This window comes from Argentina anserina, chromosome 6, assembly GCF_933775445.1.
Source record: "Argentina anserina chromosome 6, drPotAnse1.1, whole genome shotgun sequence".
Taxonomy (NCBI): domain Eukaryota; kingdom Viridiplantae; phylum Streptophyta; class Magnoliopsida; order Rosales; family Rosaceae; genus Argentina; species Argentina anserina.
The window spans coordinates 32,209,868-32,223,528 of NC_065877.1; the positions used below are offsets into that span (position 1 = coordinate 32,209,868).

A 13,661-nucleotide genomic window follows, 5' to 3' on the forward strand; every position below is an offset into this window, starting at 1 on the left:
GGTGTTGCATTCGTGTCCGCAGGTCGCACAGGTTTCCCTTGTGACCTGAGATTTGCACACCCCTGCGCATGCGCGAGAGGGTATAAAGGGGTTTACACACTTTACAATTTATACACAATGGATTCTATATAAAGTCTTTTCAACACTTCTCTTTTCCAATGTGGGACAAGCACATTTCCCTCATTCTAAGTAGCCATCTTTGAGTGACAATTTCTTATTCACCCACAAATCAAATTACACAAACAAACATATGATTTTGTAGCCCTCATTATGAAGAACTTAAATCCATGTTCATTTTTGATTAATTATAAGTTTAACTTAATTAAATTAATCAATTGAAATTTGGTTTTAAATGGTTTTTCTAACCATTTTTCAACAAGGTCAAAGAGGAAAACTTCTACCAGTCCACCATAGTCTTTAGCCTTCTTTAGTTTTGAGAGTCTAATAAGTCCGCCATTATTATCCGATCGATAGCAGCCATTAGCGCAGTTGATGAAGCTTTCTCCACCGTAGTCTTTAATCTTCTAGAGTTCTAGGATCGTCGTCATCACAAGGCTATACCTCTATGGCAATCAGCTACGTCAAACTTAAATATGAAAAATATTTGCAGATGGAATTGAAGATGCGTAGAATTGATAATTAAGAAGACGAGACCAAACCAGATTTTCTTGTTGGATCAGACTAATACATATGCTCATGTCCGACTTATGCATGCATCAAAACTCTCAAAGGGTCTTGTCACACGATATCTGCTTCATTAGTGTTTGGTACCAGAAGGACTTGGTATGATAATAAATTCATGTACAGCATATATGATTATTAATAACTTCGGAAGACTGAATATATAAATGCATGTGATCATATATGATCATCAATCTGCTGGGCAGCCTATGTTATATTTATGTGCCCATATCCAGATATCCTACATAGTACCTAGATATTCATCCATACCTTAATATGATTCAAGGAGTATCGCTTACTTTAGTGTTAAGCACGAATGAAACTCAATTTTTTTTGGTCGAAAATGAAGAATGTAATTTCATTCAGCCACAAGGGCAACAAGAAACAGAGAACAACAAGAGAAAATAGCCAGAACAGGCAACAAGAAACAACAAAAGAGATAGATGACTTCAGGCAGCAGCAAAAGAGATGAATTCAGAGCAACCCTAGCCATCACAACCTTAACCCCGATCAGTTTATTCATAGCTCCCTGCCTCTCTCCTGGCGCTATTGTTAATGTTTCAGTTGTCTTTCGATCTCTGTGGCCAAGGAAGAAATGTACGTGTGATAACGAGTTTGCGATATCTAAGGTTGGGATGACGCTAGTATGGAGTTAATTGGAGTTCGAACCAAAGGTTAACGTTGTTTTTACGGCCATGGATCGATCACTTGAATATTAGGGGCCACCGATAAAGATTCTTGAAGAGCAAATTTAGTATCAACACAATTTATGTTTTTCAATTCGTATCAATTGGTCATTTCAGGTTCTTTGGAAAGCCCTGTGCAAAATTTCCCAGCAAGGTGCCTTGATATTTTAGTATTTTACATATATATATATATATACACAAATTCTCAGATGCGGACGTCCGCACTGTCCGTACGGTGCGGATTTGGTGATCCGGCCACCGGCGACGCGCAACGACAGCGCCGACCAGACCAGCCGCACTCCCCTCCTCCTAGCGCTCCTGTTTGTGCCGGCCGGAGATGCAGCGCCGGCCTACCTCAAAATCTCCACACGGTGCCTAGAAATTTGAAATTTTCAGATTCCGGCCGGTAGCTGGAATAGCTGAAATTTTCAGAAAGGGAGTGCGGCTGTGCTGGTCGGCATCGTCGTTATGCATCGCCGGTAGCTGAAATAGACAAATCTGCACCGTGCGAACGTCCGCAGCCGAGAAGCTCTATATATATATATATACATGTTTCCTCAAAGGAATCAATGTATGCATGCACTTGGTACAGGCCTAACTAGGAATATAACAGTCTAGTACGTTAAACTAGAGCGTGAAGATGAAAATTGGAAAGGAGAGAAGCAACTGGTATTATAATTTCTGGTAATTATAGAAAGGGAAATCGCCCGGGCGTGGGGTGAGCCTCTTAGTTGGATTCCATAACCCTTTTTAAAAAAAAAAAAAGAAAGGGAAATCGTTTGCGACCACAATCAAAAAAGGAGCAAACACCTATTTCAGCTAATTGGGCTGTAATTTACTATGTGCATGATTGCACGAGCACATTCTAACATTCATGTTACAATAAGAACATGGAATAGGTATTGGGCTGATTTATAGTTTAGCTATAAAGTACTGGGCCTTCATTATGTGTTTCAAATTTGAACCGTGATATGGACGTAATATTTTCAACTTCAATTTCTTCTTCGGCCTAATTTAACTGCTCTTCACATTATCAAAATTGGCATTGAACTCTCACCCACAATCCCTAATTTGGAGCGAATTAGACATATCTCTTTGTCTGATTTTTTTAATCCTAGTTACATGTCTGGTGTTTTCTTACTTAATTTCTCTTTAGAGCATGCATGATGCATTGTCATACTTTTTACTTTTTTTTGGTTAACTTAAAACTTCATAAAAAAGGGGGGAAAGCCCAAAGAGTACAACATAAGGCCAAGTAGAAAACTGAAGCACAAAGCTACAACACAGAATATAGCTACCTTGTTCTGATCTCAACTCACTGGGAGGGAGGAAGAAGAAACAGCAGCAGCGCAAAAGGTAGAGGAGCGGAGCTCCAAATTGAATTACACATGAGGGCAAGGTAATCCGTCATTACGAAGCACATGAGAGAGCGACGGTGGCGAAGTCTCCGACCAGATGCAGAGCCCCAACATCCTTTTACCAAGCTTGGCAGTTGCATGCGCAACCCCATTAGCTTCACGGGGACACCAATCCCATTGAACCCGATCCAAAAGACTACTTCTCCAGGTAATCTCCTCAATCATCTGAGAAATCTTCCAATTGATACAAGTGGTGTTGGGTTGTAGCATAGAAATCACTGATTGGGAATCAGATCTAATAATCACCACCTCCTTCAAATTCAATTGAATCGCAAGGTTCACCCCAGCTAACACCGCCGAAGCCTCAGCAATATCCGAGTTCTCAGCAGACAGAGGAGCAACTAGGCCACCAATGAGGTTGTTCCTATGATCATGAATGACAACTCCCAAACCGCCATTGTGGAGAGAAATTCAAAAGCAACCTTCGATCGCAAATCAATAACCAGGCTCGGATTCAAGGGGGAGGCCTTATAGATGAAGCTGCAACGAGCCTTCCAAATAGACCAGAGAAAGAAACCTAATTAAGGTAAAAGCTCAATTCCTGTCAGCTTTATCCTTATAAGATCTAAACATTTGTAATAACCACATATCAACAGACATGTATGCTATACACACACTTTTGTGTGATGAAGGAGGGGTTTGATAAAATGCACAATGGGTGTGGGGGTGGGATTTGTAGTGAAAAGTGCTGCTGCATACCATGCAGCAGCGTATAGCAGAATTTCCCCATATCAATTATCAAGAGTGGATATTGATTGTCTATTAATTCTGATACTCAGTGGGAAGCCGAACCAAATAGGTTCAACCCATGGGCATAAGAGAAGAGCATGTTCCATCAATTCCGCCCCCATTCCACAGATAGGGCAAGTAGGATTAGATTTGAGTATGATAGAAAGAGCCAAGAAAGTAGGAGTAGCATTATTAAAAGCCCTACATAAGAAGTGCTTTATCGACCCCTAATAGCTTTCCAAACCTGCTTACTAACAGTATGAGATGAACTGGAAGAAGAGTGAGAGTGACAACCTCTCAATAAATGCAAATGGTGATAAGCACTTCTAACAGAAAACCCCCTCCCTTAGTATGAAGCCAGATAAAACGATCACTGCCACAAGACCTGCCTATAGGAATTTACTAATCCGATTGATAATATCAGGAGAGACACAAGGGCAGATCCCCTGTAGATCCCAAGCATGTATGTCCCTGTCAATGAGATCCTTAACCAATGTAGGAGCAATAGGAGGTATAGTTCCAGAAATAGTAATTGGTTTCGCCACTATCTCAAAAGCAGTAGGGGAATCTATAAATCATTCCATATATTAACTTTATCACCAGTAACAATTTGCCAATGCCCATTGCTAGTAATGAAGTCTCTTGCTTCTAAAAGACTTGACCAACCCCAAGGGCCTTATAACCCTTTTTTGCTAGCGCAAAAGAACAATTATGAAAGTAGCGAGCCTTCATTACTATCGCCCATAGAGAGTTGGGTTTTGTAATCAATCTCCAAGCTTGCTTAGCAACTAAAGCCATATTGAACTGATGAAGGTCACGAAACCCCATTCCTCCTCTCTCTTTAGGAAGGCCGAGGAACTGCCAACTCTTCCAGTGGATCTTACACTTTTGTATCATTCTCCCCCCACCAGAAATTATCCAAAGTAGAGTTCATAGAGTCACAAATGCCCTTCGGAAAACGAAAGCAAGACATAGGAAAATAAGGGACTGCAAGAGCCACAGATTTAATAACAACCTTTTTCCCAGCTTGAGAGAGTATTCGTTGTTTCCAGCCATCAATCTTACTATTCAATCTCTCCTTGATAAAAGCCAAAGCCCCATTCTTTGATCTACCCCAAATAGTCGGTAAACCAAGTTATTTCCCCGGCTGGTCAATCCCACTAATATCCAAGATAAGACACATAAGATGCTTCATCAGATCCGGAGTATTATGAGAAAAGAAAATACTTGATTTCTCCCTACTAATAAGTTGACCGGAGTGTAATAACCCTAAATTTCAAACAATTTTAAGTTTGATTTGAATTCTATAAAATTTGGAATTTTAATATGAATGAATGTGATTGGTTGCGATGTTATAAAACGAGCGACGGATACGTTCTCGGAACGTTTAATGTGAAAAACGTTACGTTTCCGCAACGTATATATCGACTTTTATTCTGTCGATCGGTTGCGAAAACTTCCTTCACGAAAGTTGTAGAGCTCGTCGATACAAGTTCGAGAGTATGTGACGCGTTCTAATCGGACGATGTACGTAAAAGTTATTAACGATGGAAGTTAGTTTCCGATTTTGGGAGGGGGTATAAAAGGAAATGTTTTAGAGCTAGGGTTCCCATAATTGGAAACCCATCTCTTCGGCCCGCCTCCCTCTTCTCTCTTTTCTCTCTCTCTCTCTCTCTCTCTCTCTCTCTCCCCGACCTTCACTCTCTCCCCGATCTCCGGCCTCCACCTCTCCGTGGCCTGCACCGCCTCGCCCTACGACGTCGCAAGGTCCTCCGCATCGGACCCCGAGCTCGTGACGCCGCCTCGCCGCCGTGAAGCTGCGTGACACACCGAGCCCTGCTCGATTCCTGTAGCCGTTTCTCCGGCGGAAATCCGACGTCTCCAAGGTCAAATCGAGGTGAGGTTTAGTTAGGTTGGTCATTGTGATGTTGTTGATGTACTTTTGGATCGATTTGTGGCGTTTTGGTGGGAGATCGGCGGAGGGGGAGAAGAGGAGATACCGCCGCCTAGAGGCGGCGCGTGAGGAGGCTAGGGATAGCCCAGGGGTGATAAGAGGCCGTAGAAAGGAAGAGGGGGAGGAGGGGGAGAGTTTAGGCACGGCGGTGGCATCACACGCGCCTTGGTTGGCGTCGGCGCGTGGGCCCCACGCGCGGCCGGCCGGAGGTGGCGCGTGTGCCACACGCGCCGCCACGTGCAACGGTGCGAACAGTTTTGACAGAAGGGTATTTTGGTAATTTACGGTTTGCGGTAAATGTAAATGTAAATTTTATTTACGTATGGTAAATGTAATTAAGTTTTACCTACGGTAAATGTAATTATAATTACTTTCAGTAAATGCATAAAGTAATTTGTAAAAGGGTAATTTAGTAAATTTTATTTACTGAGATTGTATTTACCTTTAAACAGTACGTATACGTACAAAAATACGTATTAATATTTATACGTACAGAAATACGTATTAATATTTATACGTACAGAAATACGTATTAATTGTATATTTGTACAGTAACCGTGAATAGTACCACTGAACAGTAACTTCGTAAAACCGAAAATTGCTGAACAGTAACCGATTATTACTGTTTCGACATTTAAAGGTTTACGAAACGATTCTAAATTCTTTTCTTATCTTTTCAAGGTGATCGTTAAATCGAGGAAAGGAATTATCATCGGGAATTGTGGAATTACGCTCGAGTTGTTAAGTTGAGTAAAATCTCACATATTTACGAATCTACCCTCGCGGTGATTCAAGATTTTGCAAGAGTATTTAATAATGAATTACGACATGTATACAATTTAGTGGATTACATATATACTGTATAATGGTAATAAGTACATATATATATAATTCATTAAATTATATACTGTTATTAATTCATTAGAAATGGTCATTTTGATGACGGAAGATTGTGTATTGAGCAAGTGTTGTGAAACATGACATGTATAAGATATAGTGGACCATATATATATTGTATAAATGGTAAATAAGTACGAATATATATAGTTTGCTATATAATATACCGTTATGATTTTATTGTGAATGTGTTGAGCATGTGATTTGAATTGTACAATATGATGTGAGATTATTGTACATGATTTTAACATTGAGATTGTTAAAATATTGATTTGTCTTCGGACGTGATTTGGTACAATATGATGTGAGATTATTGTACGTGTTTGGCAAGTCGGAACCTAACCTTTGGCCGGGCGAAAGTTACGATACAGTTAGAGCTCTAGTCTGTCTGCCTTAGTACTGCATGTGAGGTAACGGGTGGTTATCTGCTCATGGGTACTCAGTTTATTTTGGATGTTGGGTAGCGGTTGGGTAGCGGGTGGCTATCCAATATCAACGGTGTATTACGAGAGGGGTAACAGATGTGTACCAGCGTTCTTGGTACCCGTATTATAAATGCATTGGGTAACCAGAAGGGTTACTTAATTTCCTCATGAGCGTTTCATTTCATATTTCTTTGGGTCAACCAGATGGGCTGACCATTGACTCATGAGGGCATTTATATTTGTTGTTTTGTGATCTTTCGTATATTTTGATATGCGAATTATATTTTGATTTTACTCATACGAGCTATAAGCTTACCGGGTTTGTGTTTACAATCCCGGTGCACCAATTCGATGGTGTAGGGGATAATTCCGCAGGTGCTGATTAGTGGAGGGTGAGTGACGACTACAGAGGCTCGAAGTCGTTCGTATCCTACTTGTGGTGAGGTTTTTAGTGTGGATTTGTGTGTGAGAATTTGTGTAATTTCATTTGTGAGATTTGTGAGTGATTTGTGAGGATTATTACATTTCCATTTTGCGTATGGATTATAAATTTGGGTTGTAATAATTGGTTGTCTGAGTGGTATTGAGAACTCAGAATTGATCCGCTGTTACACTTTAATGATTTCGATTTATTTGAGATTATTTTGTGTTTAACGACTTTAGAATTTTGAGTTTTTAAGCTCGAAATTTTTGGGGTCGTTACAGTTGGTATCAGAGCCTAAGTGCGTATTTGGCGATTATCCATATCATCCGGGAGCGATGATCCGACTGCAGGCGGGCACCCATCACATGCTCCTCGGTATTGATATGTCGTTGGGTACACGAGAGTGTTTTAGGAGCCATACCTAATGGTTTGGTCCTCCGAGAAGTATCGTGATGATACTTCGATGATTCATCTTATCCTGAAATTTCATGTTGATACCTATTGAATCTGTTTTAGTTGAATTCGAGATTTCACAAGTATTGACTAAGTGTTTCGTTGTTTGAAGGTGATGAACGCTGATAAGGGCCGAGGACAGGGCCGAGGACGGGCGAGAGGCCGAGGTCGAGGTAGGACCACAGGCCGAGTCCGCAACGTGGAGAACCTTTATGAGGAGGCTGCTCCACAGGAAGAGCAGGTAGGCCGAGGTCGAGGTAGGACCACAGGTCGAGTCCGCAACGTGGAGAACCTTTATGAGGAGGCTGCTCCACATGAGGAGCAGGTTGAGCCAGCTCCTGCGGTTAGAGATGACGGTCGAGTGTTAAAGCTGATCAAGGATATTAGTGCACTGTCATACGAGCTATAAGATTACCGGGTTTGTGTTTACAATCCCGGTGCACCAATTCGATGGTGTAGGGGATAATTCCGCAGGTGCTGATTAGTGGAGTGTGAGTGACGACTACAGAGGCTCGAAGTCGTTCGTATCCTACTTGTGGTGAGGTTTTTAGTGTGGATTTGTGTGTGAGAATTTGTGTAATTTCATTTGTGAGATTTGTGAGTGATTTGTGAGGATTATTACATTTCCATTTTGCGTATGGATTATAAATTTGGGTTGTAATAATTGGTTGTCTGAGTGGTATTGAGAACTCAGAATTGATCCGCTGTTACACTTTAATGATTTCGATTTATTTGAGATTATTTTGTGTTTAACGACTTTAAAATTTTGAGTTTTTAAGCTCGAAATTTTTGGGGTCGTTACACGGAGGCTCTGCAATATTCTTTAAAAAAAAAACAAGAGATCCAAGAAACATTCAACAGCGTAGCCCTCGTGGAAAACAACGAGTCATTGGCAAAGAAAAGGTGGGACAAAGGGGGGGAACTAGGAGCAAGTTTAACACCCCGGATATTCTTGTCCTGGACCTCCTTAGTTAGTCGAAGAGATAAAACCTCACTAACTAAGAGAAATAAGTAAGGGGAGAGAGGGTCCCCTTGTCTCAAGCCCCTAGTAAGATAGAACAACTTCCCGGGAGTACCATTAAGAACAATAGAGAAGGATACCGTAGTCACACAAGCCATAACCAACTTCACCCAAGAAGCCTCAATACCAAACCGAAAAAGAGTAGCCTTAAGGAAATCCCACTCAACATGATCATACGCCTTATTCATATCAAGCTTCAAGCCAAACTCATGCTTATCACCACCCCCCCCCCCCCCCCCCCCTCCTCAATAGTCTCAAATAGTGAAACCCCTCATGAGCGAGCATAATATTGTCTTGAATAAGACGCTCCGGAACAAAGGCATTTTGGTTAGGAGAATGATTTGGGTGAGGATACTTTTCAACCGATTAGCAAGAAGTTTGGATAAAATCGATCTTATAGGAGTTGTTGCAAGCTAATAGGTCGAAAGTGGTTTGTACTTTCTGGATTCGGGGATCTTTCGGATCAGAACAATATGAGTCTGATTGATGCATTGTCATACAGGCAAGAGATTCATACCAATTTGTAAGCCTCTGATTTCAACTAAACTTATCCTCTCAACTCAGATACTTTGATAAAGCACATACATGTTTTTTTACGTGGAATTGGATTTGTATTTTTTCTCTACTTAAAACAGAGGAAGACAGAAAAGTCTGGATCATATCCCTACATATGCATCATAATACATGGTCCTCTGTTCTGGACAAATATAACCATGCAGATCAGTTAAACATAACCATACAAATATATCCCTACATCGAGTTTGTTTTGCACTTCGTCACATAAAAATCGAATCTAATTAACCCGGCCATTCATCTTCTAGTATTCAAGAGGCGAGAACTATAGGCTGGGTACCTCTTTGACTCTTCGAGGCCAGAGGTTGATCGATCCGACAACCATTCTACTCTCTACCCTAGTACGTAAATAACGTAATCTTAAATTCTTAATAACAAGTTTATAGAGGGGGGCGTAAAGCGGTATTCAAAGGGTAAGGCATGGTTAGGCATGTCTTATACAGTTATACTAATGCGAAGTGCCAAAGTCCACTCGAGCTGAATTATTTTCTATCAGAAGTCTCTACTTGGAAGCTTAATTTCTCAGCCGACATTCAATTAAAGAAGTTAATCGTACGTCAAAACCTGCAGTCCAAGTATTTTCTATTGACCTCATTAACTGGGTCGAGCTGAAAAGGCTAGGTCATAATTCGTAAGCAAGGAAAAACTGAAAAAGGTTACCATTTTGGTGTGAAAATCTCATTCGATCATAACCACAAAGGTCAACGTTGTTCTCGCATATAATTTGTACCTGTATTTTCTCTCTTTCGCACGTTCTCTCCCTCTCTTTGGTTTTATGTCGCAACTGCTGCTGGTTTTAACGTCGTCCTCAACCTCCTCCCCTTCTGGCCCACCCTCATCAGATTCTGACATTATGGGTTCCCCATTTTCTCCATTCCCTTAATCATCTCTCTTTCTGTTATAAAATCCCCAGTCTTTTTAGAAACAAGAGGCCGCCTCTCTCTCTCTCTCTCTCTCTCTCTCGGGCAAGACCAAATCTATTTTGATTCTTCTGCTTGATTGATTTGTTAGATTGATATGATGGATAGGTCTTTTGGTTCATCGTCGACTATGATCAGAGATGTTCCTTCTAATTATGAAATAGCAGCAACGTACTCATGCACTGAGGAGGAGGAGAGTGGCTGGACTAAGTACTTTGAAGACTTCTCAAACAATAAGAGAGCGGATCAAGAACAGACTAGCTTCTGCTCTTCTTTGGTTTCTGATGCTTCTTCTGGTGCTGCATGCAGAGTGTACAACTTTGTGCCGACAAAATTGAAGAAAACAAGAACCAAGAAGGTTGGGGATCATGATTTGGAGGATACTGCTAGTTCTCCTGTTAATAGTCCTAAGGTCTGATGATTCATGACGTATCAATTTTTTATATGTTACTTGTTCCCTTTGGGATTTATCTATACATGTTTCAAGGGATTGACTGTTGCGGTCGTTTGTCAATATGTAGATTGGTGATTTCAGACCAGTTGATCATATGAATCCCAGAAAGATAGATGATCCTCGTATAAATATTAATTCTTTGGTATATTCTTTTCTTAATCTTCCATAAAATTTATTCCTTCTTTTAATTAATTTATCATCCATCTTATTGGCTGGTTAGAAGATCAATCTGTTTGGTTTTTTTTTTTCATGTTATTTTGTAGGGTGAAGAACATTTTGCAGAAATGAAGCAGGCAGGTGAAAACAGTAGTGATTGTCCTGGAAAAAATGGTGAAAATACAGACTTGAAGAAAAAAGGGTTGTGTTTGGTTCCTTTAAATCTGATAGTGAATTATCTTGTTTAATTCATATACAGTAAAGTTTTATCAATGAACTCCAATATCGTATCAAACTCTTATTAGTTACTTTGAAAATTACTAAAGGAATTTTCTGTGCATATATATAACTGTTGTAATATCATGGACTGAGCTATATGTTCATTGTTATATCTATTGGTTACTAGTTAAGGTTTTTGCATATTCATATCTTCATTGTATCTGGTCATAAGAATTAGGGTTTTATTTTTTGCTCATTGACAGTAAGAGCTTAGGATAGATAATACTTCTCAACTACAATTGAGCTAAGATGAGGCAGAAGACTAGTTAAAGTTCGATGATGCCACTACGTGTCTTATTAATTAAAAGGTTAATGCAAGTACGTGGCCTAATAAGCAAAGTAATGGCTAGAAAGATATAATGGTTTGTTCTTTGAAGTTGCCCTGTAAGCTAATCAATCCTATAATTAAGCAGGAATTACTTAAAGTAATTCAAAGTAGCAAATGAAAGCGATTGTTGTGGTAACAGTCATCAAACAAGGCTGCCCTTTTGCGTCTAGCAGTGTACGTAGCTACATCTCTGGTCACTTGTACATTAATCTATGAACCGTACCTCTTATATGCCCCATTTATTCAATTTCATATTTGTAATAACCCTAAATTTCATTACAGTATTTGATTCAATTTGAATTCTATTAAGTTATGATTTTCAGTCTAAATGAATATGATTGTTTGCAAACGTTACGAAACGGGAACGGAAACGTTCCGAGAACGTTTAATAAGAAAACGTTACGTTTCCGAACGAATTTATCGACTTTTATTCCGTCGCTCGGTTTCAAAAACTTTCTTCACGAAAGTTGTAGAGCTCGTCGATACGAGTTAGTGGATATGTGACGCGTTCGAAATGGACGTCGAACGTAAAAGTTATTAACGAATGAAGTTGGTTTCCGATTTAAGAAACAGGTATAAATATAAATTTTTGGAGTTAGGGTTTCCATTTCTGGAAACCCTTACCCCGCGCCTCTTTCTCTCTTTCCTTCGTTCTCTCTCTTCTCTCTCACCTCTCCCCGACTCCCTCCCTCTTCCTCAAGCCTCACCGGCGATCTTGCCGACCGACCCTCCGTAGGCTACACCGCCTATCCCAAAAGGACCGCGCGGCCCTCTGCACCAAACCCTGAACTCGCGCCGCTCTGCTCCGCCGCCAAGAGTCCTCCCTCTCGCCCCGAGCCTTCCTCGATACCGCGCCGCGATCTCCGCCTCCGAGCCGTCGTGCACCTCACCGTCGCTCCCTGGGATGCCGCAAGACCCTCAGCTACCACCCTTGAGCACCCCGTGCGTCGTTTCGTCGCCAAGGAGTCGGATCGACAAATGAGGATTATGTGAGAAGCCCGTCGACGAATCGATCGTTTCCAATACGTTTTGAACTCCGATCTAGGTAAGGTTACATTCAATTCATGGTTGTGATGATTGTGTGATGATTTTGATTGGATTGAGAAGTTTTTGGGGGAGGATCGGAGGTGTTGGAGGAAGGTTGAACACCGCCGCCTTAGGCGGCGCGTGGGTGTACGTGAGGTGGTCAGGAGGTGGCCTTAGGCCGTGCAGGGACGGAGAGAAGGAGGAGGGAGAGAAATGGGGCGGCGGTGGCGTGATACGCGCCGTGGTTTGCCTCGGCGCGTGGGCCCCACGCGCGGCCTGCCGGAGGTGGCGCGTGTGCCACACGCGCCGCCACGTGCGGCGGTGGGAATAGTTTTGACAGAAGGGTATTTTGGTAATTTACTGTGTACGGTAAATGTAAATGTAATTTTTATTTACTACGGTAAATGTAATTAAATTTTACCTTCGGTAAATGTAATTATAAATTACTTTCGGTAAATGTAAAAAGTAATTTTGTAAAAGGGTAATTTAGTAAATTTTATTTACTGAATTTGTATTTACATTTAAATCGTACGTATACGTACAGAAATACGTATTAATATTTATACGTACAGAAATACGTATTAATATTTATACGTACAGAAATACGTATTTTTATTTATACGTACAGAAATACGTATTTAATAATTATACGTACAGAAATACGTATATAATATTTATACGTACAGAAATACGTATTTAATAATTATACGTACAGAAATACGTATATAATAATTATACGTACAGAAATACGTATATAGTATTTATACGTACAGAAATACGTATATAGTACTTATACGTACAGAAATACGTATTAATTGAGTATTGTACAGTAACCGTGAATAGTGAACAGTAACTTCGTATAAACCAAAATTGCTGAACAGTAACCGTTTATTACTGTTTTGGCATTTAAAGGTTTAACGAAACGATTCTAAACTCCTTTCTTATCTTTTCAAGGTGATCTATTAGCGAGGGAAGGAAATTATCTTCGGAAATTGTGGGATTCACGCTCAAGTCAATAAGGTGAGTAAAATCTCACTGAATTACGAATCTACCCTCGTGGTGATTCAACATTTTTGCAAGTGTGTTTATTTAATGAATTACAACATGTATATAACTTAGTGGACTACGTATATATAGTATAATGGTAATAAATACATATATATATATAGTTCATTAAATTACATACTGTTATTAATTCATTAAAAATAGTCATTTTGGTGACAGAAAATTTGTGCAT

General features: G+C 40.3%; 1 protein-coding gene across 1 annotated transcript; it reads left to right on the plus strand.

Moving 5' to 3' along the window:
- Nucleotides 1-10,051: 10,051 nt before the first annotated feature.
- On the plus strand, nt 10,052-11,117 carry LOC126798899 (vascular-related unknown protein 1). Its single transcript, XM_050525981.1, has 3 exons — nt 10,052-10,593; nt 10,703-10,777; nt 10,899-11,117. The coding sequence occupies exons 1-3, from the start codon at nt 10,279-10,281 to the stop codon at nt 11,037-11,039; spliced, it is 531 nt and encodes a 176-aa protein (XP_050381938.1). The 5' UTR covers nt 10,052-10,278; the 3' UTR covers nt 11,040-11,117.
- Nucleotides 11,118-13,661: the final 2,544 nt, after the last annotated feature.